Source organism: Benincasa hispida, chromosome 3, assembly GCF_009727055.1.
Source record: "Benincasa hispida cultivar B227 chromosome 3, ASM972705v1, whole genome shotgun sequence".
NCBI lineage: Eukaryota > Viridiplantae > Streptophyta > Magnoliopsida > Cucurbitales > Cucurbitaceae > Benincasa > Benincasa hispida.
The window spans coordinates 14396927-14421407 of record NC_052351.1 but is presented as its reverse complement, the minus strand read 5'-3'; the positions used below and the strand labels follow the sequence as shown (position 1 = coordinate 14421407).

Genomic DNA, 24481 nt, shown 5'->3' with positions numbered 1-24481 from the left:
ATGTTTTAAGAGTTCTGATATTTGAATAGTTCTGATATCTAGGGAGTTCTAATCGAGTATGATCAAGTATGTTCAAGCACTGAAATGATATACATTACACGAAAGGAAAATGACTGTGAGATACAAAATACGTCTCGAAAATAGGCCCACAAATAATTAAAATCGGTAAGATAGGATAATGGGTCTCCAAACACTAAAATGATATAAGATGTAGGGATATATCATCTCATGTTGACCCCTAAATAGCTCTTATAGCTTGATTTGATGCCTTTCAGGTGAAACAAAGTTATTAGAATTTGTGTTCGAAGTAATACAATATCAAATCAAATTGTGCCTCTAATTTAGACAAAAAAAAAACATGGTATGGATAAAAATTGACATTGATGACTCTAGATATTTAAACGAGGCTTGAGAAGATTGTTGAGAATTCAATTGAAATCCCATTCTGGCTAGATAATAAGGAAAAATTTAATTTATAGTTAAGAAAATAAATTATCTTCATTGATATAAAAGGCTTTTTCAATGAAATAGAAAACAAAGTCATGAGTATTTTATCCACAAAAAATAACATCATTTATTACGTAATTAAATCTAAATAATGATACAATATAAATGTAACAATTACTCTTTATTGCATATAATGGAGAAATAATACATCTCTTATTCTCTTTCACTTTGTCCTTCACTTCACACGAAAAGACATTATTCTATTATAATTAGATTAAAATATCATTTTGATCTAATATTTTTAAGTTGGTTTAATTTTAGTCTTTTGTTTAATTTCAGTCCCTGTATTTTTAATAAATCTTAATTTAGCTCTTTAAAATTAATTTTTACTGAAATTGATTAAATCATAATAATAATTTTCATACAAAAGATAATAATATATGTAAATATGTTTTCAAAATCTATAGTAAAATTGTCATAGATAACAAAAAAAAAAAAATTCAAAAACTAATAATAAACTAGCATTGAAGACTGAACTTAAAATTTATTATAATTATAGAGACTAAAATTTGACAATCAAAAGTATAAGGATTAAAAATTGAACAAATTTTAAAATATAGACTTAAAATTAAGGTTGATGCATAAACACATAGATTGTACTTTAAAAATAAAATCTAAATATTGCTAATTAAATCACCCCTAACCTAAGATAGTAATAAAAATCACACATAAAGAATGAACTTATATTTACAATATTATTTAACAATTTCTAAAGGAAAACTAGTGAATGGCAACCTAACTATTTAAGTGGATGAGGCACTCATCAATTTCACTTAAAAGGACTTTAATACCATTTTAGTGTTTATATTTTTAGATTGATCTAAATATTTTCAAAACCATTTTAATTTCTAAACTTTTAAAAGTGATTTTTTTAAGTCCCATCATTTTTTTTCATCATTTTTGTCTCATACTTATAATGTAATTATTAAAAATACAACCAAAGTACTATATTATAGTTAGATCAGAAGAAAAAAAATTGAGTTTATATAATTGAAGCATCTCAATTGCACGAAGCCATCTAATGAAATTAAAAATAAATTTATGAAGATCTTTGTTTAAAGTGGACCAATTATATATCATATCAATATGAAGAGATGTATTATCTCTTAATATAAGGTATCGAGTGATCACATGCTCCTGATTTAGCCACATCAGTAAATGTGTAATTTTGAAGATAGGAACAAAGAAGTATTGAGTCTCAATATAATGCTAATGGCATACTCAAATAGAGTTTCGTGGGTTGAACTTTATTGACAGATGGTCTATTCTAGAGAAAATTATTCATCTATATAAGAGTAGATAGATTGATGAACTATTTGAGGGAGTTTTAATGGTTTTAATTTATTCGAAAGCATTTTAAAATCGCAATCGAAGTTTCTACATTGACGAGATATTTAAAAGAAAGATGGTAGTTAGATGTATAAATGAGAATATCTTTTCTTTTAAACAAAAACAAAGTCGGAACACTAAAAAAAATGTATTTGTAAAAATATGGAGTGATCCACGGTCATGTATTATAATTATAAATTTGTAAACAACAAATGGTAAGATCAATACAGTCCTTTTGAAACTAATTAACATTTTCTTAAAGAAAATTAATAAGTGATCACAAATTTATGTGTAGTTTTCAAATATATAGCAAAATTTTATTATCTACTAGTGATAGACCGTGATAGACATCTATCAATACTAGTGATAGAAGACTATCACAATCTATTTCAGTCTATTACTGATAGATAGCGACATATTGTTATACTTAAAAATATTATCAACAATTTTAATTTTTAAAATAATTTCCTAAATTTATAGATATGATAACATTCTATTAATGATTGGCCTACTTTTCTACGTAAAGATGAACAATATAAAATTGACCATGTGATAGGTAAGGAAGAGAAATAAATTAAATATTAACTATATTCTTTTATATAATATTACATAAACTTTACATAAAAACTTTATTTTTATTTTCTTGGCCTAGAATATAGTTTATTGTAATGTCTTTTATTCATTTAGTTGTGACAATTAGATATCTACATTGAATAAGAATTAACATGTATTTACAATATTTTTCATGTATTTACAATGAGATACAATAATCTTCATGTATTTAGTTTTAAGAAAAACATGTATTTACAGTATTTTTATTTTTTAAGAACATGTATTTTTGAAGGGAAAAAACATGTAATTACAATATTTAATAATTTCTAAGAGACATAGTGGGAATTGTCGGCCACTTGAATGACAACCTAACAATGGATGGAGCAAGAGCACTCATCAATTTCAATTCAATAATAAATATTTTAAATATTCTTTTAATCTCATCACTATCATTTCAAAAAAAAAAAAAAAAAAAAAATTTAATTCTTAAAAAAATAGCAAATTACAAAAACCATCATTAATTTTACATTTAAAATTTCAATAGTAACCCCTAAACTTTTAAAAGTGTTAAAATTGGGTCTTCAAATTTACAATAATTATAAAATTTGAACCCACAAATGAAAAAATCGAACCCTCAAACTTATACAATTATATAAATTTGAGGGTCCAATTTCATCATTGGATTAAAGTTAAGAGCACAATTTTTAAATTTGAAAATTTAAGAGTACAATTGTAGGGGTGGTTTTTGTAATTTGCCAATTGAATATATATACTTTGAAACCTTTTAAGGTTTATACTTTTAAAATTGGACAATTGAAAATATAATGACTAAAATTAAACAAACTACAAAGTATAAGGACCAAAATGATATTTTAATTTATGACTAAAATTAAACAAACTACAAAGTATAAGGACCAAAATGATATTTTAATTTATCTTAAAATATGATAGGAGGAAAATAATTAAATTAAAAATTAACTATTTTTTTTTTGTATGCAATAACTATTTTATTTAAATAGTATTTTATATAAAGTTTATATATAGATTAAAATAAGATAACAAAAGTTTCATATAGATGATAAGAACATGTGGTTTAATGGCGGGAAATGGACCATATATATTTATTATTGTTATTTATGATACATGTGAATATTATTTTATTTGTTTATTTTTCCCTTCTTCTTTTAAAGCGTGAAATGAGATTCTAAAAATGATAAAATAATTCTTATTTATGAGTTATTGTAGTATATAAATAGGGAGGAAGGAGATTACATTGTTGTCCCAAGATTTTAATTTAATTTGAGAAATGAAGCTAATTTACTCATTATTAAGTTTGTTATTGTTGGATGTGTTATGGGGAGTGGGTGCAGCTGAAGGTTCAAAGGATGTGGGAAGGCTCATCAATGCCACAATGTTCAATGAAATGTTCAAGTATCAAAAGGATCCACAATGTCCAAGCCAAGGGTTCTATAGTTACCAAGCTTTTCTAGCCGCAGCTAGTTCGTTTGCTAAATTAGGGTTCGCCACAACCGGAAAACTTTCTACTCGAAAGAGGGAGGTGCTCGCTTTCCTTGCTCAAACTTCTCACCAAACCACCGGTTAGTAGTTTTCACTTCTAAACTCTCACGTTCTAACTGTTAATATAACTAAATTTATCATAACTGATCAAAATCTTACTTTTTTTTAGTTGATTATTGATATAATATGATATCAGACCCATGAATCGCAATCCAATTGAAAACGGGAGGTCTCTCCATCTTCGTACTTATAAGATTTATGAATTAATTCCTTCATGTTATTATCTTATAGAAGTCGCCACAATGTGGCTGATAGTTTTTGCCGTTGAATGTTTGAAACAAAAATATCTCAAATTTATATTTGTTAGATGATATAATAGTAAATTTGCCTTCTTTATCAAACTTAAACTTTTGGGTCAATCGGTAATTTAACTTGGTATATCAAAGAAGGTGGTTCAAGAGACCATATTTTCAATCTTTTTAATGTTGTTTCCTCCCCAATTAATATGATTTCACTTGTTGGGTCTTCTACATATTTCAAGCCTACAAGTGAGGAAAAGTGTTAGATGTTATAATATTAAATCTATCTTCACCCATCAATTTAAGCGTTTAAGTCAATCATTGATTTGACAATATAAGCTAATTCTTAGAAAGCATGCTTATTTCTAAATTGCACTATAGACACCAAGGGGTTGTTTGGGAGACTGTATTGTAATAAGGATTACTGGAATGCGTGTAGAATGCATGTAGAATGGGAGACTATTGTAATAAGGATTAGAAAAGTGTTGGAATACGTGAAGAATTGAAGGCAGAACGGAAATGGGATTGCAAAACGTGAAAACAGAGGGAAAGAGGGTTGGATTAAAAACTATCGGAACATAATGAGTTTGATATTACAAATCAGACCAAAACATTCAATCCAAATATGAGTTTTGGATTACATTACAATCCAAACCTATTCCATTACGGTCTATAAATAGTCTATAAATTATTACGAGATTGATATATTACAGTGACATCATTGAATAATTTTTTTAATAGAGAAATTTGTTTTGAAAACGGTAAGAAATAATTAACAAAATATTATGACCATGTGTAGGAGGATGGCCAACTGCACCAGATGGTCCATTTTTTTGGGGATATTGCCATATAAGAGAAACCACTAAAGATTCCTATTGCAAAGCTGATTCAAAATGGCCTTGTGCTAAAGGCCAAAAATACTACGGTCGTGGACCAATGCAACTTAGATAGTAAATAATTTCTCTCTATATACTCCTTACAACATTATTTTACCTACATCAAGAAAGTTGTTTATAAAGTAATTTTTGGTATTTTGCTTTGTTGAATTAGTAACCACAACTATGGGGAAGCTGGTAAAATGTTGGGATTAGATTTGTTGAAGAACCCGGATTTAGTAGCTAAAGATGCAGTTGTATCATTCAAGACAGCAATTTGGTTTTGGATGACACCACAGGAAAACAAACCATCATGTCATGACGTTATGGTTGGTAAATGGCGACCCACAGAAATTGACAAAGCTGCTAAAAGAGTCCCTGGTTTTGGTGTTGTCACCAACATCATCAATGGCGGAGAAGAATGTGGGCACGGTGCTGATACGGGAGTTGCTGATAGATTTGGATTTTATGAAAGGTACTGCAACATGTTAGGTATCAATCCAGGGAAACACTTGGAATGTTTTTTTCAAGAACCTTTCACTCGAATGTAATGTGACTTTATTTTTCTGTTTCGAAACTTCAAAGACTTATAATAACATGGAATAAAAGTATCGCAAAATGATGTCTTGCTAATGTTTGTCTCATATTTAACATAAAAATATAAAAGCAAGCAAAAGAAATTGAAATCTATCTTTAATAAAAACGATTATCAATGGAGTAAATCTTAGTAGCCATCAACATTAGAGAGATCTATAATCAATTTTTAGTATAATATGAAATGGGAGCATTCGAACCACATAGTTATTGGTCGTTAGAAAATACTTTATGCTAATTCAACTAATTTTTTTTTTTTTTGTTGGATGATTCGGATTTTGTTTTTTAATTCACAAATAATATATTGCTATTATTTTTTATTTTTTTAATTTCCGAGCTCTTAAACAAACTTTGTAAATTATACATTTATGTATTCAAAAGATATTGAATAACTGATGAATAATATATTAAAAACAATCTGATCACATATTGTTGTTACACAATAAGTCTAAATATCTTTTATAAATTTATAAAATGGCTGCATCGACTTCTTTTGAACAACAGACAACGAACCAAATTAATGAAAGCCACCTAAAGTACTATTTGATTTTTTTTATTTTAATTTTTGAAATTTGTGCGTTTACTCTGAATAAACATTTAAATGTTGAAATATTATTTTAATCTTTATGCTTTGGAATTTGTTCGATGTTAATTTAAAATATTCTCAATAGTTCAATTTTAATTTTTGTATTTTTAATAAAAATCTTAAATTAATCTTCAATTTTAATTTTTATTGAAATTGGTTAAATAATACAACTTTTGTGTAAGAAAATAAAATAGAATATATAAATATATTTTCAAAATTTATAATAAAAATGTTCATAGATAATAAAAAAAATTAAAAATGAAGTAAAAAAGCTAGTAATAGCTAGAGACTAAATTTAAAATCTATTGAAAGTATAGAGACTATAATTTATACTTAAAAGTACATAAATTAAAATTGAACAAATCTTAAAATACAAAAATTAAAATGATATGTTAACCGATTTTTAAAATAAAAAAAGTTATTAAGGCCCCATTTGATAACTTTTTTTTAGTTTTAAAAATTAAGTCTATGGGCACTACTTTCACCCCAAATTTCTTCTTTTGTTAGTTTTTTCACAAATTGTTTAAAAAAACAAGCCAAATTTTGAGAACTAAAAAATATAGCTTTCAAAAAGTTGTTTTTGTTTTTGGAATTTGGTTAAGAATTCAATCATTATATTGTAATAAATATAAATGAAATAGGCTTAATTTTCAAAAACAAAAACAAAAAACTAAATGGTTACCAAACGAAACTTAAGAAATTCTTTTTAGTTTTAAAATTTTGAGTTCATTTTTAAAAACATACATAGATTAAATTATAATAATAGTATATTAACCATAAATAAAGGTATATTACACATCTCTAATGTTGGAAAATTTCACAAAATGACCCGAAACTCAAAAACTTTTATACCAATGACCTCTTCCTAAAAACTTTTCTACCACTGACATTTTGTCGTGCGAAATTCCAAAATTACCCCCAGTTTTTAAAAATCCTTCAGATCGTTTGGTAAACGTACGTCTCTACGAATACTTCACAACGATAGGGTCTCCCTCTATTTCGTTCATTTCCTGATTGTTGAAAGAATACTAACCGATCGGATAGAGAATACTAAGCGAACGTTAAAGAATATTAAGCGAGTGTTTAGATATTACTAAGCGATCAGATAAAGATTACTAAGCGATCGTATAGAGAATACTAAGTGATCGTTTAGCTAACTGTTACGCGATCGTTTAGACATCTGTTATGTGATCATTTAGCTAACTATTACGCAATCGTTTAGATATCCGTTATGCAATCGTTTGGCTAACTGTTACGCAATCGTTTAGTTTTTATTATACGATCATTTAGATATCTATTATGCGATCATTTAAATATCTGTTATGCGATCGTTAGTTTTTGTTATACAATCGTTCAGGTTTTGTTATGCGATCGTTTGGCTAAATGTTACGCGATCGTTTAGATATATGTTTATGTGATCGTTTAGTTTTTGTTACGCGATCGTTTAGATATCTGTTATGCGATCATTTGTTTTTTGTTATACGATCATTTAGGTTTTGTTATGCGATCGTTTAGATTTTGTTATGTGATCGTTTAGTTTTTGTTATGCGATCGATATATCAAACATATTTGGATCGATATTCAGTCATTGGTGCATCATACTCACTAATTCACTAACTATTATATCATTTTTTACTTTCAGACCTTTCATATAACCACCAACATAATTTCTTCCGGACTCATCCCAATCCCTACCAAATCGTATAAAGATGCGAAGTAGCATCATTGATCTACAATGGGATAAACAAATTATTGATAAGTGAACAATCATTTATACATTATTATGCGATCGTGTATAAATTACTATGTGATCGTTTATACATTACTATGCGATCGTGTATAAATTACTATGTGATCTTTTATATATTACTATGTGATCGTCTATACATTACTATGCGATCGTGTATAAATTAGTACACGATCGTTTATAATTTACTATACGATCGTGTAGTAAACGATTGTATAGTAATGTATAAACGATCGCAAAAAGTAATGTATAAACGATCGTAATGTAATTTAATGATAAACTATACTTATATTGCAATGAACGATTGTGTATATACTATTACACGATCATTTATAATTTACTAAACGATCGTGTATAAATACTACACGATCAGTTCATAAATTACAATACAATCGTATTGTAATTTATGAACGATCGTGTAGTAGTTTATACACGATCGCATAGTAAACGATTACATAGTAATGTATAAACGATCGCATAGTAATGTATAAACGATCGTATTGTAATTTAATACTAAACGACACTAATTATAAAAACGAACTGGAACAAGAAATCGTACATTGAATGAAGGGTTGAAGAAATCGTTGAAGGAAGAAGAAATGTGGACTGAATCTGACAATGAAAGTGATCAACGAAGATGTTGGGCTAAAACTCTGAGAGAAAGCAACGAGAGAACAATGAGAGAATTTCGTGGGGAGTTTGACGACAGAAAGTGAATACTGAGAGTGACATTCCATTCTCTTCAATGCTATTAGAAGAATATTAGTTGGAAATAAATGTTTTGGTGAAATGTTGGTGGTGTATTGAATGTATATTGAATGAAAGATTGAAGAAATCATTGAAGGAAGAAGAAATGTGGTGCGATCAGAAGGTTTTTTAAAAATTGGGAGTAATTTTGAAATTTCACATGGACAAAAGGTTAGTGATAGAAAAGTTTTTGAGTTTTGAGTCATTTTGTGAAATTTTCTTCTAATGTTAGGACCTTCCAATATTATGATATTGTTAATCTTTGTCCACTTTCACATATGAGACAATGCATATTGGTGACATTCTGGACCTACACAATATGATATATTTAAGTATGAAAATAAATATTAAATATATTTGATTATCTCATTGTGAATTTAGTTAAATGAGCACCGACACAAGCTTTAGAAAAACTATAATGTCTTGGAAATCATGAACTAAATCAACCCATCTATAATGGATATATAAAGTTGTGAGGACAAAAAAAATTAATTTAAATAAAGGTCGGTTGATTTAACTTTTCAAGTATTTAATTTTAAAAATTCATCTTTTTAGAAAATGAAAAATTTGAGATAACTACTTAAAATAGTTTTTGAAACAGTATTTTTAAAATTTATTAATTTTAAATCCTTCGTATCAATGGAGTTTCAATAAAAAATGATCTTTTTAAAAAAAAAATCTCTAATTAATCTAAATAAAATATTTTAAATTTTTTAAAAAAACTCTGTTTAATAATATATACTATAGCTTTGATTCATATAGTTTTTATGATATATAAAAGAGAAATCCACGCATTATTTTCTATATTTGAAAATGCCTCTAAAATTAATATATATATATATATACACACGCGTCCATCTACTTGCGGATTCAAAATTTTGTTTTTGTTAGGCTTTGGTTTAAATGCTTTGCAAAAAATATTAAAAAGCGTAAAAAATAAATAAATTAAAATTTTAGTTAATCAACTTTTGATTTTTTGTTTTATAGATCATTGAAGTTTAAAATGTCTATAGGTCTAAACTTTCAATTTTATGTCTAATAGGTTATTGATATATAGGTTTTTAAAAAAATTAATTGATCTATAATATATAAAATTGAATTCATACCTAATGAAATTAAAGTTTTCAATTTTATATTTAATAGATCCATGATTCTTTTAAAAGAAAAATATTGAATAGTTAATGACTTATTAATTTATTAAACAAAAAATTAAAAATTCATAAATCTATTGGACATGAATAAAATTGAAAATTTAAGACTTAATTACATACAAACTAAAAGCTTAAGTTTACACTTTTTAAAGTTCATTGACCAAATAAATAAAGTTCCAAAATTTAAAGACTAAACTTTTGTAATTTAATCCTTAATTTTGTGTTCGATATATTTTAATTTATTGTACAATTAAATGGTAATTCATATAGTTGTTTTTTTTTAATATAATGCAGATTTAAATGTATTGTTATATAGAAAAAAGATTAATTCAAAGGAATTGCGTGCACAGAGATTTAAATTTAGGTATCATTTGGTTTATTATAAATTTATCATCGTGTCAATTATCATTGAACTAAAAAAATGTTCTGCATTCAACCATAAAAATGGCATAGAGAATTCAAGAAAACCCATCATATACTATAGTTCTATATTCATGGAAAACTTTTCCCCCTTTAGCACTATCTTGTGAAATATATATTTTGTGAATGAAAGATTGGTAATAGGGTTTTGTGCAATTTAAATTTTATTGGATTAATCATTCTTTGGATGAGGTCTTAACCCAATTGGTGGATGACTTTGTGACTATAGTATAATATGTCTTTCCTTATCATGCTTGAAAAAGCCCCATTATGATCACATTTTTCTTAAAATAATTCTAAAGTTAGTGGTTACTTGCTACAAGATCAAAGAAAATAAATATGATGCCAAAATGAGTATATAGCTTAATTGATATAGTATATTTATACTTAGATATAAATTTTCCCACCTCACATATTAATCAATCTGTTAGATGTATATTCAATAATTTACATGTTTTTTTAATAATCACAGCATATAAACTCGAATGTACTTTAGCTGTCTTATTGAATAATTTATTCCAAAATTTGACCTCCACTGTTGACTTAATCGTACTAAAAAAGTTTACGATGATAAATAAATTGTTATAAACTAAACTTAGATGAGTTTACCAAATTAAGATGAGTTTACCATATGGAAAATTATGATTAGACAATTAAGTGAGATGTGTGCTATAAGATGCACCTAAACGTGCTTTTCTTTTTAATCTTATAATATAAAAATATTACACTTCTCGTATTGGTAGGATTTATGGTTTACTAGTAGTTACTACAAACTGTTCTACATACAAAATTAAATGTTTAAGTTACTCATATACATAAAATTATTCAATTTTAAAATACGGCTAGTTGGATAAATAGAATTCAAGCCCAAAATAATAGAATATGTAGTATAAGGATAAAATAATTGCATATATAGATCAAAAAATGGTAAAAGACTAAAAACCCCATACCTAGTCACCATTTTGTTCACTTCTTCCCGATTTTCTCAAACTAAAAGCTATCACTGATAGCAGCTATCCGTGATAACACTGATAGTTACTATTAGCTGCTATCGTTGATAGCTTCTATCAATTGCTATCGATGATAGTTGCTATCAGCGATAGTTTTTAATTTTAGAAAAAATAATACAATCTTGAAATATTAGCTTTTAATTTGCTATCAATTATTAGTAGCTATCATTGATTCACTTTCATCAATTGGAATCAATGTTGAAATATTACTACTTAAGGCTATCAGTAGCTATCAATGATAGATTTATAAATAGTGATCAACTTTGAAAGAAGGCCAACAACTTTTATTACCATAATAGTTATCACTAATAATCTTTTATCATGGCTATCACCGATAGCAGCTATCAGTCGTTATCACTGATAGACTTTCATCAATTAGAATCAACCTTGAAATATTAACACTTAAGGCTATCAATGATAGACTTCTACAATTAGTTATCACCTTTGAAAGAAACTCGATATATAGATATCACCTAAGTTTTATCACTGATATCGCTAACATTACTCGTATTGTGGTTATCAGTGATAGCTTCTTTCACTGATAACATCACTAATAAGATGTCATCAATGATCTCACTGATATCATGCTATCAGTGATAGTTCTCTATCACCGATAACGTGCTATCAGTGGTAGCTTCTATCACTGATAACGTGCTATCGGATAGCTTCTATCATCAATAACATGCTATTAATATTAGCTTCTATCATTGGTAACATGCTATCAGTAGTAGCTTCTATCAATCATAGCCACCAAACACCTTTTTGCCCCTTTCTCGTCCTTCCCAAACATTTGTAAGTCTATTTTCTTTTCGATGATAGTTTCTATTACTAATAAACATGCTATTAGTGATAACTTCTAGGCATTCCACTTATATTTAAGTTCGAGATTCAACTTTATTAATTAATTAAATTCATTAAGTTGGCTATCAATGATAGATTTTTATAAGTGGCTATTAACTATGAAAATATAATCAAAGATTAAGCTATCAATGATAGAAAATATTAGTGGCTATCACTAATAGACTTTCATTTGCTATTTATATTTATTGTTTGTTATAATAATCAAACTTGATGATTGGTTTGTTGGTGTTAAGTCACTTATGAATTGAGTACTTTCAAGTCATGCGTATAGAACTCGGCCTCATAATTCTTGTGAAAAAAAATGGAAGAAGAAAAAACCAAATAAAGGAAAGAAAAATTTTAAAAATAAGAGAGAGGAAGCAAAAACTGAAAAAAAAAATTAAATAGAAAAAAAGGAAGCAAAAACCGGGCAAATGAAAGAAAAACTAAAAAAGAAAAAGAAAGGGAAGAAGCAAAAAATCGGAGAAATAAAATAAAATAAAGTAATAAAAAAAGATAAGAGAAGAAGCAAAAATCGGAGAAAAGGAAGAAAATAAAAATAAAAAATAAAAAAAAAATAAAAAAAAAGGAAAGAAAAAGAAAGGGAAAAAGAAGGGAAAGAAGCAAAAATCGGATAAAAGAAAGAACAAAATAAAATAAAAAGGAAGAAGAAGCAAAAACTGAGAAAGAAAATAAAATGAAAAAAAAGTGAGGAAAGAAGCAAAAATTGAAGAAAATACAGAAAATAAAAGGACTAAAAAAAGGTGTATAACAAGATAAGACAATGAAGGCGAAATTGAAAAAAAAAAAAAATCAAAAATTGACTAGTCAACTCATCCATATTTACAAATATTTTAAAGATGTAATATATTTTTAGATTTCTTCTCTTATTCTACTAAGTATTACAAATATCCTTTAAAATATAATAATTGATTGATTTTTTTAAAAGAAAAAATTAAAAGTTCAAAAATTAATTATTTAGACATCTTTAAAGTTCTAGCATCTATTAGAAAAAACTAAGTTTGAAAACTATATTAGATATTTTGTAGTTTAATAAGAATACGACACAAATTTAAAAGTTTAGAAACTAAATTTTGGTATTTAATTTAAATAATAATATATTATTGGTGAGTGCAAGAATTTAGTTAAATGAGCACCCACCACACAAAACTCTTGAAAATCTGGAACTAAATCAACTAAATCTATAATGGCAAATATGATGTAATTAATTGTGGAAAATTCAGCCAAAGCTTTCTTATTTAAATGATGGGCAATTTTCTTCTTCCATACAATCTCATATTATTGAGAGATCAAAAGAATGAAGAAGATTTATGCATTATTGATTTTCCTATCTTTTGCTTTGTTATTGTTGGGAGGCTCCGCTGAGCAATGTGGTCGGAGGCCGGTGGCGCTGTTTGCCCGATCGGGCTGTGTTGTAGCCAATTTGGGTGGTGCGGCACCTCGGATGCCTACTGTGGACCAGGCTGCCAAAGTCGATGTCGTCGTACAAACCCGACTCCGATGCCGAAACCAACTCCTACACGTGGCGGAGGCGATATCAGTAGGCTAATCAATCGGGAGGCTTTCAACCAAATGCTTAAGTATAGTAATGATCCAAGATGTCCTAGCAATGGATTCTACAGCTACGATGCTTTTCTTAATGCAGCTCAATTCTTTAGTGGTTTTGCTACAACTGGAGATGATGCTACTCGTAAGAGAGAGTTGGCAGCTTTCTTTGGCCAAACTTCTCATGAAACTAGTGGTTAGTTTAGTCGGTCTGTTTATTATATCGATAGTATAAAGATTTTCAATATTTTTTTTGACATGATACTTTTAGAGATAGAACTTCATGTTATTTAGTATAAGTTATTTTTTTTTCCATGGATATAGGAGGATGGCCAACCGCACCCGATGGTCCATATGCATGGGGATATTGTTTCATAAGAGAACTCAATCGGAATGGTTATTGCTCACCTAGCTCACAATGGCCTTGTGCTCCTGGCCAGCAATATTATGGACGTGGACCCATCCAAATCTCTTAGTAATTTTCCAATTTCAATCCTCATATTCTATTTTTTCTAATGCAATTTAAGTATTTTTCAATAAATATTTTCATCTTTTTTAATACGATAGAGAATAGGGAGATCCGATCCACAAATATTTTTGTTTCTAATACATTCATACATACAGTCAATTGAGTTATACTCGTTATAACAATAAATATTTATATTATATTTACGTTAAGATAATGAGCATTTGTAAAATGAATTCTTTATTAGCTTAATGGGTTCATTTTATTGTGGGATTGGGTAAGGTAATTATTAATGAACGTTATGGGAAGCAGTCAACAAGAGTTTAGGTCAACTGACATTAATTATGATGAAACAAAGCTTAAAAAAAATTAAGGATGATATAATTGAATAATAGTACAAACATTATGCAATGAATCTCATTTTAGATATTGTTTAACGGAGAAAATATCTTTTTGTTTATCGTCCCTAGGTCTTGGATTTATTTTTTATTTGATCCTAGATTTTAAAATATTACACTTTTACTCTTGAGTCTTGGGTTTAATTTTTATTTGATCCCTAGATTTCAAAGTGTTACATTTTTACACTTGAATTTAGAGTTTTATTTCAATATGGTCCCTAAATATTCCAAATCTACACTTTTAATGACCTTGATTATTTTATTAAATCCTTGCCTTCAACTCATGGTGTTAATGTCTTAATTAATTTAATTAAAAGAATTAAATTAATTATAATTAAATTATGTTTCACTAATTTTTCATCCAATTAAAATTAATTAAAAAATTCACATCATAATATTTAAAATTAGTAAACTTAAAATTAACGTCAAATACTCAACATAAGCATTAGTAAAAACTTAGGATGGAAGTCTTCAATATTGAAACTTAGACACCAAATGAAAACTAAACTCAAAACACAATGGTAAAAATGTAAGATTGTGAAGCTTCAATAGGAACCAAATAGAAATTAAGCTCAAATTTTTTAGGTAAAACAGTGAAACCTAATAAGTACCAAATGAGAACTAGAGCAAAAATCTATGGACCAATTTTTTTTCCTTCTTTAAATGTTTATCAAGCAAATTATTTAAATACCTTATACATTGTTTAATTAGCAACTATAATTACGGACAAGCTGGTGGAGCATTGGGATTGGACTTACTTAGCAACCCAGATTTGGTAGCTACAGATGCAGTGGTAGCATTGAAGACAGCGATTTGGTTTTGGATGACACCACAAGGAAACAAACCATCATGTCACGATGTTATCAACGGTCGATGGCAGCCGTCAAATTCTGATAGAGCTGTTGGAAGATTCCTTGGTTACGGTGTCATTACCAACATCATTAATGGTGGAGTTGAATGCGGAGGTCGTGCTACTAATGCTGTGACTAGTAGAATTGGATTTTACAAAAGGTACTGCGACTTATTAGGTATTAGTTATGGAGACAACTTGGATTGCAAGCATCAAAGTTCTTTTGCTTAAACCTTAATATTAAATGGAATAATTAAAAATATATTTATGTCACTAATATAACTATGAGCAGAAATACATGTGATGTAAGTTTGGAATATTTTGCTTTTAGCACCTTAACCAAAGCAAGCCTATTTATATGTGTGTGTGTTTGATTCTATATTTGAACCAGAACTATTTTTATCACAAAGTAACTCATAATAGTTTGAGCCTAAAGAATCATAATTGGTCTGTACTACAACAGATAATTTAGAATCTTTTTTCTCCAAACTAGTTCAAGAAAGGCTTCCCATAGCCTTAGCTCTTTCCCTCAAAATGAACTTTTGTACCTTTCCAGTTGAAGTCTTTGGCAAATCTTGAAATATTATCGATCGAGGAGCCATGTAATGCGGCAAACGATCCCGACAGTAATCAATAAGTTGTTGAGCAGTTACATTGCATCCTTCCTTCAATACGACGAATGCACAAGGTGTCTCTCCCCAATGATCATCAGGGCGAGCTACAACAGCAGCCTCTAGAACTGATGGATGACCGAACAAAACAGTTTCAACCTCGACCGTGCTTATATTTTCACCACCCGAGATAATGACGTCCTTCAAGCGATCCTTTACTTCGATATAGTGATCGAGGTGTTTTACAGCAGCATCTCCACTGTGAAACCACCCTCCCTTGAAAGCTTCCTCTGTTGCTTTCTGGTTTTTGAAGTATCCACTCATCACAGTGTTCCCTCTAAACATTATCTCTCCCATTGTTTTGCCATCAGCCGGGACACTCGCCATCGTCACGGGATCTCTTACATCCACCTCCTCCAGTCCAACGTGATGGACGCCTTGACGTGCTCGAATCCTTGATCTTTCATTAGAAGGAAGACCATCCCACATTGGCTTCCATGTGCAATACGTCCCAGGCCCATATGTCTCAGTTAGACCATACAAGTGACAGATTCGGAATCCCATCTCTTCCATCTTAGCGAGTACCTGCGGGGGAGGTGGTGAACCGCCAGTCAAGACATCCACCTTGTTCGGAAGTAGCCTGCGGTCACTCACTTGAGAGTTCACGATCATGTTCAAGACGGTAGGTGCACCAGCCATGTGTGTGACATTGTGCAAAGCTATGTTCTCAAATATTGTCTTAGGTAAGACTTTTCTGAGACAAAGATTCGTACCACCTTGAGCTGCAACTCCCCAAGTAAGGCACCATCCATTGCAATGAAACATAGGACAAGTCCAAAGGTAAACTGGCATCGACCCCATTCCACCGAGTAGAACCGTGGCCAACGAATTGAGATAGGCACCTCTATGACTATAAACAACCCCTTTGGGCATAGATGTGGTGCCTGAAGTGTAGTTTATACTAATTGGATCCCATTCGCTTTTCGGTTTTCGAACCTCAAAGTCACAACTCCCAGATGCAATCAGACTTTCATATTCATAAACATTAGAAGATAACGAAGCTGGTGATGAACCATGTTCAGAATCAAGAATTAAAACTAGCTTAGGAGGTTCTGAATCTCCTCGTTCAAGAAGCTGAATTGCCTCACAAGCAACTTCAAACAACTGATAATCAACAAAAATGATCTTGGCTTCTGAATGCCTCAGCAAGACTGACACCATAGATGAATCATGGCGAGCATTCAAGGTGCAAAGAATAGCACCAACCATGGGAACAGCAAAGTGCAGCTCATACATGGCAGGAACGTTAGGAGCCAGAGTTGCAACCTGTTCAACACAAGTTCAAACTTGCAAACTGCAGCAAGAAATCCCAGAGCCACAACAGAACCAAAGAACACCCCTTAAAGAAAAATGAATCTTTATTTTTTAAACCACTGGTTACCCAAAAGCTTAATCTCATGCGTGAAGATAAAATTAATATTATATCATCTAACAAAATTTCATATCCACATGGTACCACCTTAAATTACCATTTGACCAAAAACTTAAGCTCATCCAAACACTATTTAAACCCAAAAATTATCACAGACACATCCTTGAATTTGACCACAAAATGTAGGTGTGATTTCAACTCCTACCCATTCATCTCAACTTAAAAGAAAGACAACCATTCATCCATTCTTCAACAATCAACCAGCATACATTTTGAATCAGAATATCAATATCAAAATCATGAGAAAAATGAAAAGAAACCCAACTGAATCACTACATCAACTATGCAAATTAGAACAACTCACCACTTGGCCAGAGGAAATCCCAAGCTGGGTCATCGCAGAAGCTAATTTGAGACACCGATCATAGGTTTCTTCCCAAGTAAACGACATAGAACCGTAGACAATCGAGGGTGTGTCTCTGTAAACTTTGGCTGTTCGTTCCAAAAAGCTTATCGGCGACAGGGGGACATCGTTCGCAGGGCATCGAACCAAACCCATCATGGATTTCCAAGACTCGGGCAAATCAGAGAAACCACGACGGTTTGAAGGGAAATTCCGAGTCCAAAGCGCTCTGTTCAAGCTCAATACTGAACGGAACAAGTGGTTGTGAAGAAACCGATTCATTGTTGCGATTTTCAAGAACTGAGAAGAAATCTACAGCACCCCTTTTGGTTTTTCCTTTGATTCTTGTGAGATTTTCCACTGGACTATTAGAGAATCTTCATCTGGATCCTTTAAACAAAAAGAGGAAAACTGCCAGTTTGAGAAATGGGTTTTGAGATGGCGGTAGAGTGAAACATTTGGGCACTTTCAAAATCAAAATTTATTATCCTTTGAGTATGGGAAATATGGATGTTTGGATAAATCTTGTAGCTTTGGCTTTTTGGCTCTTTATAATAATTAAACAACACATTGGGTATTTTTCAAAAAACAAACAAACAAACAAGGTTTGATTGATAGGACTTTAGCTGATGACGTGATGCCATTTGAGCTAAACTTCCAAAAGTTTGTGTTGGTTGATCTTCAACATTTAATTTTGTATTTTAAATATTAATCGATTTTATGATTAATATAATTTTTCATTTTCAATTTTATTTTTAGTAAATTTGTGAATTTTAAAAAACCACAAACTAAAAGTCCCCTTCGGTACTAATTTGGTTGTTTGATTTTTATTTTTAAAAATTAAGTTTATAAATACTAGTTAGATATAACAATACGTTGTTATATTATGTTATTATTTTGTTATTGCCTAATATTGACCATTTATATTATTGGAGATATATACATATATTTTTGAGGAAAAAGTAATAAAGTGGTAAAGTCATGTTTTCCCGACCGTGAAATGATTAGTCTATCTTTATAACATCATTATTTAAAAGAGATTAACATTTCAATATGACCATAATGAAGGGAAAATAGTTTCATAGTGGAAGCAGGGATCAATCATATTTTTAGTTTTCAAAGAATTTTAGAATTACAGAATGATCAAAAGAATAGATTATGCATTATAATCTAATGTACAACATGCAATTAATTTGAGATAGGGAAGAAATAGCTTATCCTTGAAGCCATCTTCACGTTCCCCTCGAACAGATCACGATCCTTTCTCTAATCATGACACCACCACAATTGGAACCTTCTGTATTCTCTAAGGTTGAGAATTGGTAGGAGTTGTGGGCTCTGCCCAAAATTTGGAAGAGGGAAGAGGAGAGATTCAGAAGAGGTCTTCTCTTGTAATTTTTTTGGAAGAGAGAAAATTGAGTGTGATAAACATTCTCACCTAACCCAAAACCCCAAGTGATAGAGACAAAAAGTAGGGAGGGAGTTATTATCATAACTCCCTCATTTCATTTAATTCAAAAATTAAATTAAATAATTTATAAATATATATAAATATAATAATTAACTTATTTTATATATATATATATATATATCAAATATAACATATAACCTATAGTTTTTATATTGTATCAAATACAATATAATCTATAGTTTGTATTTTCTCTCAACATTATATGACAATTAATATAAGTAATATTTATATTTAATTTAATTATATGAATCTCATCCATATAATTAATATTCGAATCACATTCAAATACCCCTCAAAATACTTTATACTATAATATATCAAATATATTATATCAATTACATCACATATAATTAATTTAATTAATTATATCATATATAATTAATTCCCTCAATTAATTTGAACACTTCAAATTAATCCAAAAATAATTCTCAATTAAATCCCCATTAAGCTACAGAGAGACCTTATGAACCCTTAGATTGAAACTTCAATGGTACTTGGATAATTAGTTATACTCTTTAATTAAATTACCGAGCTTACATTAACTATCGATCACTCCACTAAAGAATGATAGTTGCACTCTTCGCACTACAGATATATTTCTGTGTCCATTGGATATAACCAATCAACAGTGCGATGACCCTTCACAAATTTTTCGTAAATACAGTTGGACTAAAATTACCGTTTTGCCCCTGTGATTACATCTAACTCCTTAAGTACAACTGATTCCTCTAATGAATAATAAATCATACTCCAACTATGACCAAGTCCCTCTCGGGCCAGTAGAGGGTATGGCCACATTGTTCAAGCCTCAGAATCAACCCTTAAAGAAGCAATTTATCTATTTACCCCGACATTAGGAAATGAGTGAATTCCGTCTTGTGTAGTTATGTTCCCAACTCTCCAATCAGACGAATCCCCAAAATGGTAGGCTTATTGAGTTAGCAATCTGACCACTCTCACCCATACAAATCAAAGGACCGCTTTCATGAGCAGGAGTTCACAACTCACTCAGGATTCAGGTCATGTCACCTATTGTCATCCTGGTGAAATGTAAGTCTCTATTATTAACGGTGTTATATAATAATACTAACCATTTCGTGGTCCGATCCTATACAAACTCTTTGTATAGGATATCCCGCTCACATGTCTCCAGATAAATGATCAGGATCATATCATTTATAGCACTTTACAACACTTGTAACATCTACAAAGCGGGTCATATCCATAGTTTCACTAGGATAAAGTTTCACTAGGATAAGGTATCCAGCCTTATCCATCTACTTCAAACCGTTTAAGTTATTATTTTAAAAAAATTCATTTGTATGTCTCTACATACTTGTGTAATTACATAAAATAACATAAGATCTTAGTTTATTGGATTGAGTGTATGCTCATAAAATAACAATTATTTTATTATAACAATTTGTTTATACAATGTTTACAAACTATGAGAATATAAAAGATTTAGGACACCAATCTCAACACATAAGTGACTCGACCTTAATTCTAAGTGAGTTGTGAACTTTTGTCTATAAGGGTGATCCTTTGATCTGATGGTCAGATTCACTAACTTAATAAGCTGACCATTTTGGGGATTTATCTTAGTAGGAAGTTGGAAACACAGCTACACAAGATGGAATTTACTCCCGTCTTAAGGGTGAGTAGATGAATTGCCCCTTTAAGAGCTGATTCCAGGTCTTGAACAATGAAACATTTCACCCTCTCACTGGCCAGAGAAGGGTCTAGTTTATAGTTGGACTATAACTAATTCTTTATTAGAGGAACCAATGATACTTAAAGAGTTAGACGTAACTATAGGGGTAAAACAGTAATTTGACCTAGTTATAGTTATGAGTGATTCGTGAAGGGTCGACTTACTATTGATTAGTTATATTTGTGGATACAGAAATATATCTATAATATGAAGAGTGCAGTTATGGTTTTTTAGTGGAGTGATCTGCAGTTAATGAATGTTGATTAATTAACTAAGAAGTTTCATTAATTAATTTTGTATCATTGGAGCTTCTAATCCGTAGGTCCAATAGGTCCCCTTGCTAGCTCAATAATGATAAAACAAGGAATAAATGGTTTTGGAATAATTTGAAATGTTCAAACTATCTAAGAAAAAAATTATATTACTGTGATTCATATGAAGTATAATGTATATTAATACATTATAATATATAGTTAATTATAGATATGATTTATAATTAATACTATATAAGAGAGATAAATATGTTAGTATTAACAATCAACAAGCAGAAGCAATTAGGAACTTAAGCACTTTAATTCCATTAATTTTAGTAACCAAGTAAGCATGTTCAAATTAAGGAAATAGAGTTTATGAAGTATACCTGTCATGAGCTCTTCAGATCTTCAATTCTAGCTTGAATCTCCTCTTCGACACCTTGAAGACCACCACTTGATCTTCCTTATTATTCTCCTAGTCCTTAGATTGGGTGGTGGAATCCAAAATGAGGTTGAATTAATGAAAGATTTGGAGGATTTTTCTGGTGGGAAATGGTAGAGAGAACTTCTCTCACAAAAACTCAAATTGCATCAATCCCATTTCTCAACAAAATTGATTCATTTTGTACATCGATAACATGCAACCCAATTTGATGAGAAACTGACACCATAACCTCAATATTTTTGGTGGAATAAAAGGTGTTTAAAGTGGAAAAAATCCACTAAGTATTTTTTTTTTCATTTTATAAATTGAACTCAAAATTCAATTTTCAAAATTTTGAAATCAAAATTTTAAAATTAAAAATAAAATTATAATTTTATAATAAAATATTTAATTAATAACCTTAACTTAATATTATATGACAATTCATTAATTTTAAAACAAATTAATTCTATAATTAATTGTATAAAGTTAATTCTTAATAATTAATTAAAAATTTTAATTAATTATATTAATTTAATATCAAATATTAAATTAATTAAATACCAAATTCTCAAACTTGAATCACTATTCATGTAATTAATATTTAAACATATTTAAATATTATCCAATTCCCCAATTTCGTTTAATTCGATAATTAAACGTTTAATTATATCGTATATAATTAATAATTCCCTTAAATTAAATTTGAACGTTTCAAATTTTTTCATCATTCTATTCTAAGGTTTAATCCATTTGTGAGCTAATAGAGGACCTAATAGATCTACAGATCATGAGCTCCAATGATCCGAGATTAACCGGCTAAACTCTTTAACTCAATTAACCAACATTTATTAACTACCGAGTCACTCCACTAAAGCCCAGTAATTGCACTCCCCTCATTATAGATATATTTCTGCCCACTTGATATAACCATAATCAGTAAGTCAAACCTTCACAAGTTGTTTGTGATAATGGTTGGGTCAAAAAGTTGTTTTACCCCCAAGATTACATCTTGTTCCTTAAGTCCCACTGATCCTCTAATGAACAATTTTTTTGTGATCCAATCACCAAATCGAGTCCCTCTCGGGCCAATGAGAGGGTGGAGCCCCTTGTTCAAGATTCGGAGTCAGCACTTAAGGGAACAACCTCTCTACTATCCTTAAAAACGAGTAAGAGTAAATTCCGTCTTGCACCCTATGTCTCCAGCTATCTACTCGGTCTTACCCCTGAAATGGGGGGCTTATTAAGTCGTCGTGTTGGGCCAACTCTCACCCATGCAAATCTAAGGATAATTCTGAATAGACAGGAGTTCATAGTTAGCTCAGGATTAAGGTCAAGTTACCTAGGTCATTGCTTTGAAATAGTCAAACTTAAACAGTAAACAACGTTATAAAATAAGAATGACTTATTTCTTGATCCGGTCTTATACAAACTCTTTACACAGGACGCCTTCACTCGCATATCTCCACATGAACAAAATAAGGTATCTAGCCTTATCCGTATACCATAGACCATTTTGGCTATCTACTTGAACTTGATCTACTCTTATGTCTTCACATAAAGTCTAAGTACTCATGTAATAGTCATGGATTTTAGTTTATTGGATTTAGGTTACTTCTAAAATGAAATGAGTAATTCATACATTCAATAGCAACTTTATTAAATAAACATCAATGGCATCTTTATTGATAACAGAATAAGTTTAATTGTTTACAAACTACGAGTTTTAGGACATAAAACCCAACAAAATATTTGTATAAGATTCAATTAATATATAGTTAATTATAAATATGATTTATAAGTAATACTATATAATATATGAGAGTGATATATTTGAATAAGATTCAAATATTAATTATATAAATGTGATTCATATAAATACTATAGAATAAAATTAATATGAATGAGATTAGTATTAAAATTATAGATTATTGAGATGATGCCATTTGAATATGATTCAAATGAAATCAAATATATGATATTTAATTATTAATTAATTAATTGTTCATTAATTATTATTATTAATTTAATTATATATATTAAATGGAATTTAATATATGTATATATATTGAATTAAATTAAATAACTATTAAAAGGGATTTACTAGAAGTTAAAGGGAGGGAGTTGATAACTCCTCTATCTTCTTGAATCTTAGGGAACACACACGTGATTCTGTAAGAGTTACATAAATAAAAATCTCATTTTTCTTCATCTTTCTCTCAAGTTTTCTCTCTGAAATTTCCTACCGTTTGCCAAAATCACCAAGATCCCAAAATCCTTTGTTCCTTATCGGAGAATAGCAAGAAAGTTTTTTTGGTAGTATCTACTGTTCATGACCAGTGGTGCTCGGGGGAAGATTTACAATACGTTGAGTTTGAGGGAGATCTAGATCGTGTTGTTCGTGACTTGGAGAGAAAACACCGTGAAGAGAGTCTTCAAGGGTAAGTTTCATCTTGATCTCCTCCTTCTAAAAGTATTTATTTGTTAGAATTGTTTATCCTTTATTGTATACTTTTTCTCTAGTTTATGTGTTTATCAAAATTGATTGTCAAATGCACGGCATTCACACGCTTCCACAAGGAATTTGATTCCTTCACTAATATGGTATCAAAAGTTTAGTCTCTCTCATGTGCGATCACCATGATTGCACCAACTTCTTATCTTTCGCTTGAGACTTCTCTTGAGTCTCCGCTTCTACCATCTGTATTTCTAGTTGT

The 24481-nt window shown here is 29.7% G+C and overlaps 3 protein-coding genes across 3 annotated transcripts; 2 read left to right on the top strand and 1 right to left on the bottom strand.

The window, feature by feature from the left end:
* The first annotated feature begins 3575 nt into the window (after window positions 1–3575).
* LOC120072839 (endochitinase-like) lies at window positions 3576–5713 on the top strand. The gene is made up of 3 exons (XM_039025356.1): window positions 3576–3986; window positions 5005–5155; window positions 5256–5713. Exons 1-3 carry the CDS (start codon window positions 3695–3697, stop codon window positions 5629–5631), a joined length of 819 nt encoding a protein of 272 aa, XP_038881284.1. The 5' UTR covers window positions 3576–3694; the 3' UTR covers window positions 5632–5713.
* Window positions 5714–13493: 7780 nt separating this feature from the next.
* On the top strand, window positions 13494–15774 carry LOC120073822 (endochitinase A-like). Its single transcript, XM_039026688.1, is given in 4 exon segments — window positions 13494–13572; window positions 13575–13937; window positions 14066–14216; window positions 15317–15774. Coding segments are annotated over 4 exon segments (963 nt in total). The 3' UTR covers window positions 15687–15774.
* A 60-nt stretch (window positions 15775–15834) lies between these two features.
* LOC120073821 (probable acyl-activating enzyme 1, peroxisomal) lies at window positions 15835–18424 on the bottom strand. The gene is made up of 2 exons (XM_039026687.1): window positions 17863–18424; window positions 15835–17392 (listed from the first exon to the last, which is right to left on the bottom strand). The coding sequence occupies exons 1-2, from the start codon at window positions 18181–18183 to the stop codon at window positions 15950–15952; spliced, it is 1764 nt and encodes a 587-aa protein (XP_038882615.1). The 5' UTR covers window positions 18184–18424; the 3' UTR covers window positions 15835–15949.
* Between the last annotated feature and the right edge of the window lie 6057 nt (window positions 18425–24481).